The 15,631-nt window shown below is 39.2% G+C and overlaps 1 protein-coding gene across 8 annotated transcripts in view; it reads right to left on the reverse strand.

Annotated features, from left to right (window-relative positions):
* The window catches only part of pot1 (protection of telomeres 1 homolog), a 120,335-nt gene that overhangs the window by 71,537 nt on the left and 33,167 nt on the right, over window positions 1–15,631 (reverse strand). For 4 of the 8 annotated variants that reach the window (XM_039761160.1, XM_039761159.1, XM_039761162.1 and 1 more), the window contains one exon: window positions 7,843–7,928. The exons of 3 other annotated variants lie outside the window; for them this stretch is intronic. In XM_039761160.1, the coding sequence (XP_039617094.1) occupies window positions 7,843–7,928 (86 nt within the window). Of the gene's footprint in view, window positions 1–4,244; window positions 4,296–7,842; window positions 7,929–15,631 lie in introns of those variants that run through there. One more of the 8 variants, XM_039761166.1, reaches the window with a different exon arrangement.

Raw genomic sequence — 15,631 nt, forward strand, 5'->3', positions numbered from 1 at the left:
CCACACGTTCCCAACATTGTTTTGAAGTGTCCTCTAAGCACATTGTCAGAAATTAATGTGATGCTTGGGTCAGTTGCAGTACCAGCAAAAATATGGGTGGCATGTGTCTTCAGGTTTGAGCATTGCTGTTTACTATCAACATGTGATGGCAAGCTGCATTGCAGCTCCACCAGGATCAATCTGTGTGCTTCAATAACTGATGAATGGTTCCATGTGGTGAAGTAAATCATCAAACTTAAATGCTGACATAGAAATGTGATTTTCTTCATCAATTTCTCACATAGGCAATACAAGCATTGCATATTCTCCATTGTAATGATGCAATACATTTAAAGGTCTCACATACCATCTGTATCTCTGTTGACATTTTTTTTTGCATGTTTGCAACATTATCAGAATGCAAAGAATTTTTATTTTCAACATCTCTGTCTCTCAACTCACAACACAGTGAACCCAGACTTCATTTTCTCACCATGATTATGTCTCACAATGCCACCTGGTGGTATCCTCCAGATTTACTTAATGTGTGCTTGGAGGTGTAATCAGTACACTGCTTCTGAAGCAGCAGCAGAAGCTCAAGCACACACGTCGTATAGCGTTAAGTATATCCCCGGCCATACAGTATAAGCAATCTACCTAACCCAGATACAAGCACAGATTTTTTTGTCTTTCAATCCCACTGCACTTCTTCCAATCAAAAGTCTGCAAGGGTTCATAGTGAACATTAGAAATAGGCCAAGACCAGTGGAGATGAGATGTGAAGGGGTTTCACAATTTCAGAAAGTCAAAGAGGAGATTTGGTAACCCAGCCACAGGGGATGCACAAACCAGTGTGTTTCTTTATGCCGGTCTCAATCCCGGATATGTGGGAAGGGTTTCGTCAAGGAAGGGCATCCGGTATAAAATTTTGCCAAATCAATATACCAGATCGGTTGAGCCCCGAGTTAAAAATGACCGCCACCAGTATTGTTAGCCAACAGGGTGCGGTCGGAAATTGGGCTACTGTTGGCTGAAGAAAGAGAAGAAGATGGGGGAAGACGTGTTCAGAGGCAGGAGGAGAGGAGGAAGGTAAAGAGAGTGGAACTGAGGGTAAAAATTTTGAATGATAGTATGACATGTAAGGAGAGAGATTTAGCAGATATGATGGAGAAAAGGAAGGTTGATATATTGTGCGTGCCATAGACTAAATGGAAGGCAATTAAGGCCAGGTGGATCAGAGATTGATTGATCTGTTCGATCATGGTGTGAATGGGAGGAGAAATGAGGTAGGGGTTATCCTGAAGAAACAGTATTTCAAGAGTTTTTTGGAAGTGAAAAGAGTGTCAGACAGAGTGATGATTATTAAGCTGGAAATTGGAGGTGTGATGATGAATGCTGTTAGTGCATACGCCTCACATGTTGGGTGTGTGATAGATGAGAAAGAAGATTTTTGGAGTTAGTTGGATGAAGTGATGAACAGTGCACCCAAGGGACAGAAAGTGGTGATTGGAGAGGATTTCAATGGACATGTTGGTGAAGGGAACATAGGAGACAAGGAGGTGATGGGTAGGTATGGTGTCAAGGAGAGGAATGAAAAAGGTGAGATGATAGTTGATTTTGCCAAAATGATGAACATGGTTGTGGTGAATACGTATTTTAAGAAGAGGTAGGAACATAGGGTGATGTACAAGAGAGGAAGAAGATGCACACAGGTAGATTACATCCTATGCAGAAAAATCAATCTGTACGAGATTGAAGACTGCAACGTGGTGGCAAGGGAAAGTGTAGTTACGCAGCATAGGATGGTGGTCTGCAGGATTACGTTGGAGATCAAGATGAGGAAGAGAGTGAGGGCAGAGCCAAGGATCAAATGGTGGAAGTTGAAAAAGGAAGACTGTAAGCTTGAGTTTAGGGAGGAGGTGAGACAGGCACTGGGTGGCAGTGAAGAGTTACCAGCCAGTTGTGCAACTACAGCAGATGTAGTAAGGGTGACAGCAAGAAGGGTGCTTGGTGTGACATATGGACAGAGGAAGGAGGAAAAGGAAACCTGGTGGTGGAATGGGGAAGTACAGGAGAGTATACAGAGGAAGAGGATGGTGAAGAAGAAATGGGATAGTCAGAGAGATGCAGAAAGTAGACAAGAGTACAAGGAGATAAAGCACAAGGTGAAGCGAGAGGTGGTGAAGGCTTAGGAGGCATATAAAGGAGGAAGAAAAGGACCTCTACCGATTGGCTAGACAGAGGGACCGAGCTGGGAAAGATGTGCATCAGGTTAGGGTGATAAAGGATAAAGATGGAAACGTACTCACAAGCGAGGAGAGTGTGTTGAGCAGATGGAAAGAGTACTTTGAGAGGCTGATGCATGAAGAGAATGAGAAAAAGAGAAGGCTGGATGATGTGGAGATAGTGAATCAGGAAGCGCAATGGATTAGCAAGGAGGAAGTAAGGACAGCTATGAAGAGGTTGAAAACTGGAAAGGCCGTTAGTCCAGATGACATACCTGTGGAAGCAGGAAAGATGGCAGTGGAGTTTTTAACCAGATTGTTTAATGGAATCTTGGAAAGTGAGAGGATGCCTGAGGAGTTTATAAGTAATGTACTCGTGCCGATATTTAAGAATAGGGGGGACATGCGAACTGTAATAACTACAGGGAGATAAAATTGATGAGCCAAAGCATGAAGATATGGGAAAGAGTAGTGGAAACTAGGTTAAGAAGTGAGGTGATGGTTAGTGAGCAGCAGTATGTTTCATGACAAGAAAGAGCACCACAGATGCAATGTTTGCTCTGAGGATGCTGATGGAGAAGTATAGAGAAGGCCAGAAGGAGTTGCATTGCGTCTTTGTGGACCTGGAGAAAGCAAAGGTTGCCTCGAGAGGAGCTGTGGTATTGCATGAGGAAGTTGGGAGTCGAAATAGTATGCAAGAGTTGTACAGGATATGTACAAGGGAAGTGTGACAGTGGTGAGTGGTGCGTTAGGAGTGATGGATGCATTCAAAGTGGAGGTGGGATTACATCAGGGATTAGCTCTGAGCCCTTTCTTATTTGCAATGATGGACAGGTTGAAAGGCGAGATTAGACAGGAGTCCCCATGGACTATAATGTTTGCCAATGACATTGTGATCTGTAGCGATAGTAGGGAGTAGGTTGAGGAGACCCTGGAGAGGTGGAGATATGCTCTGGAGAGGACAGGAATGAAGGTTAGGAGGAACAAGACAGAATACATGTGTGTAAATGAGAGGGAGGTCAGTGGAATGGTGAGGTTGCAATGAGCAGAATTGGCAAAGGTGGATGAGTTTAAATACTTGGGATCAACAGTACAGAGTAATGGAGATTGTGGAAGAGAGGTGAAAAAGAGAGTACAGGCAGGGTGGAATGGGTGGAGAAGAGTGTCAGGAGTAATTTGTGAGACCAGCTATGTTATATGGGTTGGAGATAGTGGCACTGACCAGAAAGCAGGAGACAGAGCTGGAGGTAGCAGAGTTAAAGATGCTAAGATTTGCACTGGGTGTGATGAGGATGGACAGAATTAGAAATTAGTATATTACAGGGTCAGCTGAAGTTGGACAGTTGGATGACAAAGTCAGAAAGGTGAGATTGCATTGGTTTGGACATGTGCAGAGGAGAGATGCTGCGTATATTGGGAGAAGGATGTTAGGGATAGAGCTGCCAGGAAAAAGAAAGAGAGGAAGGCCTAAGAGGAGGTTTATGGATGTGGTGAGAGAGGACATGCAGGTGGTGGGTGTAACAGAGCAAGATGCAGAGGACAGAAAAATATGGAAAAAGATGATCCACTGTTGCAACCCCTAACAGAAGCAGCCAGAAGAAGAAGAAGAAAGGTGAGATTTGGTCACTTATATTAATGTCTACAAGATTAGGAAAAATGTGTTCTCAAGATGCTATATTTCAAAAAACAAGTAGAAACTAAGCTATATTGGCTGATGACAGTAATAGAATATCACAAATAGTTTCTGCAATTTAAATTTCTCTGAAAAGGTAAATTCTGAGTTGTATGTAAAAAAAATAATAATACTAGAAAAATTTAATTTTATGGAATTTGCACTCTATTTAGAATACAAGCCCAAGAGGTAGCTTACAGTGATGGTGACAAAACTATGATAACTATGGCAAGACAGCTCCATAAACATAAACATTTAAATTTCTAAAATAAACTGAAATACATAATAACTGCAAAATTCTAGGAAATCTAAGTATAAAGATTATCTTTATAAAATTTACCCATGATTCCTATTTACTGGATACTCACAAATATATGCAAAGAATGCAATGTCACCGTCCAGTCAAACCTGAAGGTTGGTTTTTCAGCAAAAGAACAACTTCAGAGAACCTTTTTCAGTGTGCCATGTGAAGAGTGTCATTAACCGAGTCATAAGTGGTGGAGAATGTTTTTTCAGACTTTTAACATGTTTTAAGGTAAACCCATTTAACTTATATATGCTTAAACTTTGAATTAAATCACCCTTTAGCAATGCATTTAAAGCCTAAAACTTTAGCCTTGTTGATGGAAACATTTTAAGTCTGTGTCTCCTATGGTACTCCAACATTACTATCAGCATTACAGTTTATGTTGTAATGATTCCTAAACTGCTTCAAAGTAGTTATTTTTGGCGTGTTCTCAAATACAATTTTATCAAAAATGTACTAAAATCCGCATGACAATGATCTTTACAATTATTGTCTCAGAACTCCGTTTCAACTTTTGTTTTTAAATAAATATCATTAATACTTCAGCTTATGTAGCCTCCTAAATGTTAGACCCGAATGCTACTCATGCTGAGAAAACCATGCTAAAAGCGTAGTCCTGAGTGTTACTCAAGCAACTGTACAGATGCATCTTGTGTAACCGAGAATCACTCGGGCTGTAAAAGTGCTGTCAGTGCTGCCATTCTTTGGAAAAATTACATCTGAGTGTAGGTTCTCACTAATTATGAAATATCTGCACTTTACCAGCAATGAAGACTTTGATGAGAATACCCATCCAGCACACAAACTAAAGAAAATTTGGGAGATATACCAGTCCATTGTAGCAAAATTTTGGAGCATTTACATTCCAGACTGTGATGTCAGCATCAATAAAAGTCTCATGGCTTATAAGGGCAGAATGTCATGGATACAGTACATCTCGTCAAAAAGAGCAAGATTTGGCATTAAGCTTTACAAGCTTTGTGAATCTAAAATGGGATACATTTGGGATTTGGTTCTGTACACAGGGAAAGAGACAATGTTTGATCCGAAATTCAATCAGTATGGTGTTGCTACGTCATCGTTGCTAACTTTGATAGATGCTCTGCTGGGTTAAGGTTACAATGTAACCATGGACAATTTCTATACTTCACCAGAGCTATTTGACATCTTGCTGTAAAGAAAGACAGACACATATGGAACAAAGCATCCTAGCCATTGTGACATGCATGTAGACTTTGGCAGAGCTAAATTACAGTGAGGTGCACTAGTAGCTTGGCAAAAGGTTAAAGTGATTGCACTGAAATGGAAAGTAAATAAAGTAGTTTGTCTTCTTAGCACTGTACATAATTCAGTTACAGTCACTGTCCAGGCAAAAAGCAACAAGCAGGTTACAAAGCCTTGTGCTGTGGTCGAGTACAATAGCATGATCGGCGGCATAGATTGTGCAGATCAAGAACTGACTTTCTATTCTGTTATGCAGAGGCAACAAAAGAAATACTACAAAAAGATATCCAAAGTTACTGTCTCCAATGGCCACTTCCAACTCCTTGCAACAGTACACAAACTTATTGAAATGGCTGGGTGGTCTTCTCTCACGCATTGGTCATGCAGCAGGTGTTGAGGGCACATCTGCTGGCCTTAGGAGAGCTGTGTTGTCAGATAGCGAAGATGTTGCATGCTACATTGGCAGGTGGCACATACGGGATGTTAAATGCTGTGCTGTTGTTCGGTGCAGCAGGTGTGTTGAATGCTCGTCAGCTGCAGGCAAGCAGGCGAACCTCGTGGTGTGCTGATGGAGATATACCAGTTTCTTTGCTGTTTTCGTTTACTGAAATAGTGCTGCAAACAGTGTTACAGGTCTGGATCTCAGCTTTGAGGCTCTCCCTTCACCTCTGCTTCACAACACCTCTAAGATCTGGTGGAACAGCGCATTTGGAATGCATTTGTTTTTTATGCAAACAAAAAGCAAACAAAACCGTATCTTATGCAAACTTTACATGCCAGCTTGTAGAACAAATCATTGCCGCACATCCACCGTCCACACTACTGCTAAAGAGACGCAACCAACCCAGCAGATCGCGTATCAATCCAGAGCATCTTATTGGTAGACCTTTTATTAATTATATACCTCCAACAGAATAAAAAAAACAGAATACAATTTGTACCTATCACCATGCTTTAAGATTTACTACACAACGGACTCACTTTGAGATTATATACTGTTTTGACATCATTAGTAGTATTATTATTACTGTTATTATTTTTGTTATTATTGTTCATTTTATGTTATTTTTATTTATCATTACTATTACTTGTGTCATTATTATACATTTCAGATTTAACAGAAATTAAATTTTTAATGACGAAAAAAATGCAACACTTTTTTTTACGTGTTTTATTGGAATAAAATTCTATGCAAAGAAGGTTAAGCAAGCAAATTTACTTTTAAAAGTCAATTAGTTTTTTGTCCTCCCCATATTATAAATCATCCTGGGGCACAAATGATGTATTTAAATGCCTGAAGTAGGAAATTCTGCAATTGTGTTTGCAGATATAAGAGATGCATGTTACAGTATGGGCGGCACGGTGGCGCAGTTAGAAGAGTTAGAAGACCCGGGTTCGCTTCCCTGGTCCTCCCTGCGTGGAGTTTGCATGTTCTCCCCATGTTTGCGTGGGTTTCCTCGGTTTCCTCCCACAGTCCAAAGACATGCCGGTTAGGTGGACTGGCGATTCTAAATTGGCCCTAGTGTGTGCTTGGTGTGTGGGTGTGTTTGTGTGTGTCCTGCGGTGGGTTGGCACCCTGCCCATGATTGGTTCCTGCCTTGTGCCCTGTGTTGGCTGGGATTGGCTCCAGCAGACCCCCGTGACCCTGTGTTCAGTTGGAAAATGGATGGATGGATGTTGCAGTTTATAACCACATTTTACAGCAGATCCTTCAGAATAATGTTGCATTGCACCCTTACTGTAAACAAGATTTTAGCATATACACAAAAAAAAATAATTTCTTCCTTGAGTGAAATAAGGAGCTTATTATTTTGTTTTCTACAAATTGTATACCCAAAGACAGACCATTTTCAGATATTATTGATTTTCACTCACAATGTACAGTACATTGATGACACTTAGTTTAGCTGATCTATAAAACTCAATGCACTATATATTGGGCTACTCTAATTGCTTCTATAACTTCAAATTTTATGATACCCTATTTTTGATTAATTTATAATTTTGAAAAATGCTTAGATGTCATAGTGCAGTTGCAGTTTACATGATATCACTTTATTTTCATAGACTCTTCAAAGCAGGTGTTGGAAAGATACATTGCCTCAACAAAATCATAGATACCACAATTAGTTAGTGTAAATTTGTTTGACCTTAATAGTTAATCAGTAAGGCTATTGTAACCTGTGAATAAAACTAGCACAGACCACACAATGGAAATACAGTACAAGAAAAGTACAACAAGGATTATGTACAGGTGCATAAAGGTGCATACAATGTAAATGTAACTGTTGAATTTCCCAGACAACCCATTGTTTAAAAATACACAATTTGTAATGAGGTGGGAGAGGTCAGAAACATAATTTCAACAGAAAATGAATTTAAAAAATGTCCGTCTAGACAGTTATGCTTTTACTAATGAGGCGTTAATTCCTTACCTTTTTCTCCACAGAGTCTGAAAATTCCTGTGCTAGTGTTCCAAAGCAAAATACATTGATTGGCATATGCTCAGGCGTTGCCTGATCTGAAACATGATCAAAGATCACATAGTATCAGAAATATGACTTGTTTCTTTCCAGGTAAATTAAGTAACGATACAACTAACAAGCACAAAAAGGTGAAAATTGAAGATTAAACGTTCAAAATTACAAAAAAACAATTGACAGTACTTTATCTACATAACTAAGTCAAATAATGATATTGTATTAGTAAATATATTCTATACAAATATATATTCAAATGCTATTATTTTTATACATATATAGGTAATTTTTCTCCTTAATATCATTATTATCCTATATATTTCCCATCCGATATCCATGGAAACTTGACTATATTCATTTTTTCCAGGAAGCCTCATCTTGTATTAACTGGGAAAAGAAGACTGAGGCAAAAGTAGAGTGATACCAGCAATAATAAATAACAAGGAGTCATTCAGAGAGCTTTGGAAAATCTAGTACACAAATATTTCAACCTCTGTAATATCTGCATACACCTATTTCTATTTGATTTTTTTTTTATCAATTTTTTATGTATTCTAGGAATTTAGCACACACATAAAAAAGATAAAATTGTAAGGAGTATATGCCCCATATAGCACCCATCCATTCCAACCTATGCCCTAAAAACAGCCTAGCAGCACAGTCAGAAATCATAGAACAAAAGGGCAAAATAATGAGGCAACAAAAGCATAAATCATGCCATCACCATATGAAACCTATTGTGTTATAAGTGCAATGTCAATTTGCCACAAATAATAGAATGTTCATCATTGAGACTGAAGTTGAACACTTCTCAATAGATTCTAAGGATTCTCCATTAATACAAGAAGGTAGACAGTTTCAAAAGAATTATATTAAAAAAGGAAGATTAATTAATTGTAAAAAGAAAGAATATTTCCATTGAGAGGACAGAAGTAGTTTAAGCAGTGCCAAGACAGAAATGTTTATATTGGTGACAGGTGAGAGAAAGCCTTGACAAGTTTAATTGAAGCAGATGCAAATAAATACAGACAATGCCTTTTCTGTTACCAGAAAGAGAACACAGGAGGGCAGTAGAGTTTGATTGGTACTAAAATTCTTACTACTGTATCAGTATCAACTTTCATACCTCAGTACCAGTGTCAAAACAGTTCCAAAGCAAATAACAGACAACTTCATAACCTCCTCATCTTACTCCAGCCTCCACTATGCACTGCTTCCCTCTTAACAGCATAAAGAATACATCAAAGCAGTATCCCCGATGAAGTCTCAATCACGTCAGTATGTGGTTTTGTGAAGTCTTCAGCATGTTCAAGCACTACTTTCCCTGCCTATTCTACCAAGTGTTGGTAGGGATTTGAAAAAAGCTGATTTTTACTTCTAGTACAGAAAATCTCAAAATACTGGTACTGTACCACTGCAAATTTGGGGTTTTCTGGTACTTTTCCAGTACTGGTATACTGTGTAACCTTACAGTGCAGTACCAGAAACTGGAGGAAATAAGCAAGGAACCAGGTAAACCAAGGGAACATAAAAGGATATCAGAAGAGAGACCCGTAAAAAAACATTTACGAGGAGAAGAGTCAAGTATTTGAATTATTTTAAATTGTATGGATTGGTATATATGGCTTTTGGAACATAATCTGACATTCTTAAATATATTTTGCCAAGAGAGACAAGCTAGTGCAGCAGGACAGGATTACAGGGCCATTGTGAGACTAAAGAAAGAGGTCTGTTGATTTACATGGTAAACAATAGAAAGTGGAGAGAGGCTTCTTTAATAGAGAATAGAGAATATTCATTTCAATGGACTGAACCATTTGCATACAGTACACCAAAAACACACATGAGCTTAATTGGTCTTTCTTTACAAAATTTACAATAGCACATCCACTTTCTCATTAGATAAATGTTTAAAAGCCAAGGAAAGTCCTCAAATGCTAATTATTTAATTGGTGTGTTTGAATAAATAACTACATGCATTATAATGTTATTGTAATGATTAGCCTAAATCTTAGCCCATATATTGTCTGGCCTGATATTGCACATTGTTTCTGTGCTGGTATGGAATTTATCCAGGAGCTCAGTTTTGCCGCTCATGTATTAAAAACTTTGTGTACTGTTTATCCGACACTTTTAAACTGGTTTAACATAAGTGAGTGTGGTTGTGTGTATGTAAAAATATTCCCTGTTATGAAATGCTGTCCCATTCGGCACCCAAAGATCTAATTGAAAGGACATGTAGATAACAATTTAAAAGAATGTTACAGCACAATCTTATTTTCCATGTTTAAATATTTTAAACATTCGAGAGGTAACAAATCATAAAAAATGCTACTGATTACAGTGAAACAATCAGGAATTAAGACTTTTTGTTTTGATTTTTATTATGATAATGGAACAATAAAGTTTAATGTCACATATTCTTATATATTACATTAATCATTTCTTTTTGATGTTCAGATTGGAGAGTGACAAGTATAGTGGTCACAGAGTGTCAATTTGAACCCACAACCTCAGGGGTTTGAAGGACAAAATTACAAGCCTTAACCACATGATATGCTGTGATTAAGCACCCACTGTAACATTACCAAAATATATAACTATTTCTGCAAAGGTGGCCATTTTTTAGGCAATTCTTCATGCACATCATTCTTACAAACTCACTAGATAACTTACAAGCAACATACTGCCAAGAACAATAATTAGAACAATCTAGACGAGAACAGGCCATTCAGCCCAACAAAGCTCGCCAGTCCTATCCACTTGCTTCCTCCAAGAAAACATCAAGTCGAGTTTTGAAAGTCCCTAACGTCTTACTGTCTACCACACTACTTGGTAACTTATTCCAAGTGTCTATCGTTCTTTGTGTAAAGAAAAACTTCCTAATGTTTGTGCAAACTTTACCCTTAACAAGTTTCCAACTGTGTCCCGTGTTCTTGATGAGCTCATTTTAAAATACAAGTCTCGATCCACTGTACTAATTCCCTTCATAATTTTAAACACTTCAATCATGTCACCTCTTAATCTTCTTTTGCTTAAACTGTAAAGGCTCAGCTCTTTTAATCTTTCCTCATAATTCAACCCCTGTAGACCTGGAATCAGCCTAGTCGCTCTTCTCTGGACCTTTTCTAGTGCTGCTATGTCCTTTTGTAGCCTGGAGACCAAAACTGCACACAGTACTCAAGATGAGGCCTCACCAGTGCATTATAAAGGTTGAGCATAACCTCCTTGGACTTGTACTCCACAGATCGTGCTATATAACCTAACATTCTGTTAGCCTTCTTAATGGCTTCTGAACACTGTTTGGAAGTTGATAGCTTGAGTCCACTATGACTCCTAAATCCTTCTCATAAGGTGTACTCTCGATTTTTCGACCGCCCATTGTGTATTCAAACCTAATATTTTTACTTCCTATGTGTAATACTTTACATTTACTGACATTAAATTTCATCTGCCACAAATCTGCCCAAGCCTGTATGCTATCCAAGTCCTTCTGTAATGATATAACGGATTCCAAATTATCTGCTAATCCACCTATCTTGGTATCATCTGCAAACTTAACCAGCTTGTTACTTATATTCCTATCTAAATCATTTATATATATTAAAAATAGCAGCGGCCCTAGCACTGACCCCTGTGGAACACCACTCTTAACATCGCCAGTTCTGATGAGGTTCCTCGCACCATCACCCTCTGCTTCCTGTGTCTGAGCCAATTCTGCACCCATCTAAAAACATCACCCTGAATTCCCACTTCTTTTAACTTGATGCCCAACCTCTCATGTGGCACCTTATCAAATGCTTTCTGAAAGTCCAGATAAATAATATCATAAGCTCCACTTTGATCGTATCCTTTTGTTGCCTCCTCATAGAATTCCAACATGTTAGTAAAACACGACCTCCCCTTCTGAACCCATGCTGACTGTTCAGAATAACTCCTGTCCTTGTCATGTGTTGCTCAATCTTATCCTTAATAATTCCTTCCATTAATTTTCCTGTGATGCTTGTTAAGCTTACTGGCCTATAGTTGCTTGGATCTGCCCTGTCACCCTTTTTATATAATGGGATGATATTTGCCATTTTCCAGTCCTTTGGAATCTCTCCAGTGCACAGTGACTTCCTAAAAATATGTGTCAAGGGTTTATATATGTACTCACTAGCCTCCTTAAGAACACGAGGATAAATATTATCTGGGCCTGGTGATTTGTTTGATTTCATCTTATTTAATCTGAGCAGCACTTCTCCCTCTACAATTTCCAAATCCCTCAGTACCTCCTTAGTAGTTGTGTTTACCTCTGGCAGGTTATCCACTTGCTCACTTGTAAACACCTCAGAAAAATGTAAGTTTAGGGCATCTGCTATTTCATTGTCTGTATCTTTTAATTCCCTTTACTATTCCTGATGAACTTGACCTCCTCCTTAACTGTTCTTTTACTACTAAAATACTGAAAGAATCTCTTGGGGTCTTCTTTCGCCTTATCTGCTATATTCCTCTCCAACTGTCTTTTAGCCTCTCTGATATCCTTCTTAATGGTTGCCCTCATTTTCTCATACGCTACGGTTCTCTTTGCAGTCATTAGTCTTATATGCCTTATACAGCAGTTTTTCCTTTGCAACTTCTTTTTAAATCTTTATTAATCCATCGTGGAGATTTTTTAGTTTCCTATTACTTCCAAATTTAGGTATGTATCTGTCCTGCATTACATGTAAAACATTTTAAACCTGTTCCACTGCTCCTCGACTGACATTTAAAAGCTTATCCCAGTCTACCCTACTTAGACTTTGTCGCATCTGCTCAAAATTAGCAAGTTCAACTTAACAATTTTAGTCTTTGCATCTGTACTCTTACAAAATACTGAGAATTGTATTACATTATGGTCACTTGACCCTAGTGGTTCAATCACCTCTACACCCTCAATTCTATCCTGATTATTACAGAATACTAAATCCAGATAGGCTTCACCCCTTGTTGGTGCTTTAACATGCTGTGTTAAAAACAGTCGCGATTACTTCTAAAACTCCTGCTCTTGTGCTCCTCCATCTGTAAGGTTATCCCAGTTAATATTTGGATAATTAAAGTCCCCATGACTATAATATCCCCTGTAAACTTGCCTTTTGATATTACTAAAAGATGTGTGTTGAAATTACTGTCTGAATTGGGTGGTCTATAACACACTCCTAAAATGAGACCTTTTCCCTAATATTTTCCAGGCGAAGCCACATGTCCTCACTAAGATGGGGCTCATCATCCAACTGAAGATGACTTACATTTAATTCCTGTTTGGCATAAACAGCAACCCCACCTCCTTTTCTGTTCTGTCTATCCTTCCTAAAAATGTGTATCCCTCTATGTTACACTCATCCCCATCTTTGTTATTTAGCCAGGTTTCCGTTATTGCTATAATATCATAATTGTGCTCTGCTACATACAACTCCAACTCACTTACCTTATTTTTGATACTTCTAGCATTAAGGCAAGCTATTTTTAATGTGTTAATCCTTCTATCTTTACGTGTTTGCTTAAAATTTACATTACTATGCATTTTTATTTCTACACCATTGTTTGTTCTTCCATGTATAGATCTAAATCTGGCCTGTCCTAAACTCCCTGCCCCCATTCCCTAGTTTAAACAATCCTCGACTAGCCTACACATACGCCTCCCCAATACATTGGTGCCCCTCCGGTTCAGATGTAACCCGTCACGCGGAACAGGTCCCATCTGTTCCAAAAGGAGTCCCAATGCCCCATAAACCTATACCCTTCTACCCTGCACCAAGATTTGAGCCACGCGTTAAGCCTTCTAATCTCCTCAATCTTACCTGGACTGGCGCGTGGCACAGGCAGAACTTCGGAGAAGACTACCTTGTCAGTTCTGCTCCTCAGCTTGGTACCTAACTCTTTGAATTTGGATCGCAGAACTGACAGACTACCCTTATGTATGTCATTTGTTCCAACGTGGACAATGACAACTGGATCCACCCGCTCTGGCCAAGAGCCTATCCACCCTTCCAGGAGGTCTCCCACCTGTGCTCCCGGAAGGCAACACACCGTCTGAGACTCTCTCTCTCTGGAGCACACCTGCGCTTCAATCCCCTAATGATTGAGTCCCCAACTATCACTACCTCTCTCTTTTGGGAACTGGTTTTGAGGTGGCCCGTTGGGGCTCCTCAACCCTGCCTACCACCTCAGAATTATCAGAGTCACCGTCCAGCTCCGCCAGGACATGATAACGGTTAGACACTTCTAATTCTGGGGTTGATGCCCCGGACAGTGTGCACCCTTTACCTTACGCCTTGCGACCGTGACCCACCTATTCCTACCTGTCTGGTCTGGAATCTCCTCCCGCCACCTTAGGGGTGCACACTATCTCTAAAGGACACCTGGGCCAAGTCCGCCAATTCTCTATTACAACGCAGGTCAGCCAACTCCTCCTCCAGTTCAGCGACCCTGAGCTCGAGGTGCTGGATCAGCTGGCATCTCTTGCAGATGTAGCCCTCATAGACAACTGGCTCTTCCAAACCATCATCTAAAAGTCCAACATCCAACAGGACTTGCATTGCACTGGCCTCATTATTAAAATTTGATTTGGGATTACTAAGCTGCCTTAACTATATATTTTTTTTCTTTCTTAAAATTAAATTTCTTCTTAACTTAAATGGTAACACTAAGATCTGCTACAGATATTTTACACCTTTTCCCCTTAAGCTCCTGTACTGTTCTCCCTCTCAGCTGCCTGCTGTTTGCCTTTTTATGAGGTTAACTTTACTTTTCTCTGTCTCTTCTAGCTTTGCGCTCTTCTTACTTATAAGCTCTTCACTCGCACTGTTTGTATTCCCCCGTATTAATGAACCAATACGCTGTCGCCCACTTAACTGTTCTGCCTCTGGACGCTAAGGACTGTTTAATCTAAAATAAACAAATAAATAAAACTTTACTACCTTATTTGCTCCTACTGCTCCTTGTGCCTGAAACGCAGGCCGCTTACCTGCGCACTACTGAGTTTCCACCTTTTACTGCTTTGAAGTCAGCCGCGCCTTTTTTCTTTTCCTTTAAACTAAGGAATCGCTGTTACGACGACGCGGTTATTTATTTACAAATGCCGATATCAGTTACTGCTGCTTTCTACCCTGCCGCCTCGATGCTAATTCAAATACAGATAACAAGAAAAGAACAAGTACAAATAACTTTTCCATTCCAAACACCCAGCTACTTTTGCTCTTGTGCGGGCGAAAAAGCAAAAAACCCTTCTAAAGGGAAAAAGCTTTAAAATTCCCACACGGTTCCTTAGAGGCAACCAAAACCCAAGTTTTAAGAGCAAAATGTATTTTTTAATGTAAATCTCACACCACAGAACAAACCAACACTCTCAACAGACTCTAGCGTTTGCAAAGCACACGTCAGCACAAAGCACACGTGACTCTCAGATGTAATAGTTGAACACATGCATGAGTCAGGAATGCATTGTTTATTCATTTGTGCTTGCTTTTGATTCATTGTGTTATTAACTCTATATTTGTATTTCTTGTTTATCTTTCATTTTCATGGGATTATTATCAGGAATGCATTAGTATTTACTTTTTGATATTTCCAATTTTCTTGGAATACATTACTAATTTTTACTTTTTGTTGTCTTACAATTTCTATTCATTCATTATGTTTTTCAAAGACCCAACATTTTGTGGCTGTAGGTTGGCACAGCAGAAAGGCAACGTGGCTTGCAACAGGACTTTGTGTGACATCAGCA

The sequence above is a fragment of the Polypterus senegalus genome, chromosome 8 (genome assembly GCF_016835505.1).
Source record: "Polypterus senegalus isolate Bchr_013 chromosome 8, ASM1683550v1, whole genome shotgun sequence".
NCBI classification, from domain to species: Eukaryota; Metazoa; Chordata; class Cladistia; order Polypteriformes; family Polypteridae; genus Polypterus; species Polypterus senegalus.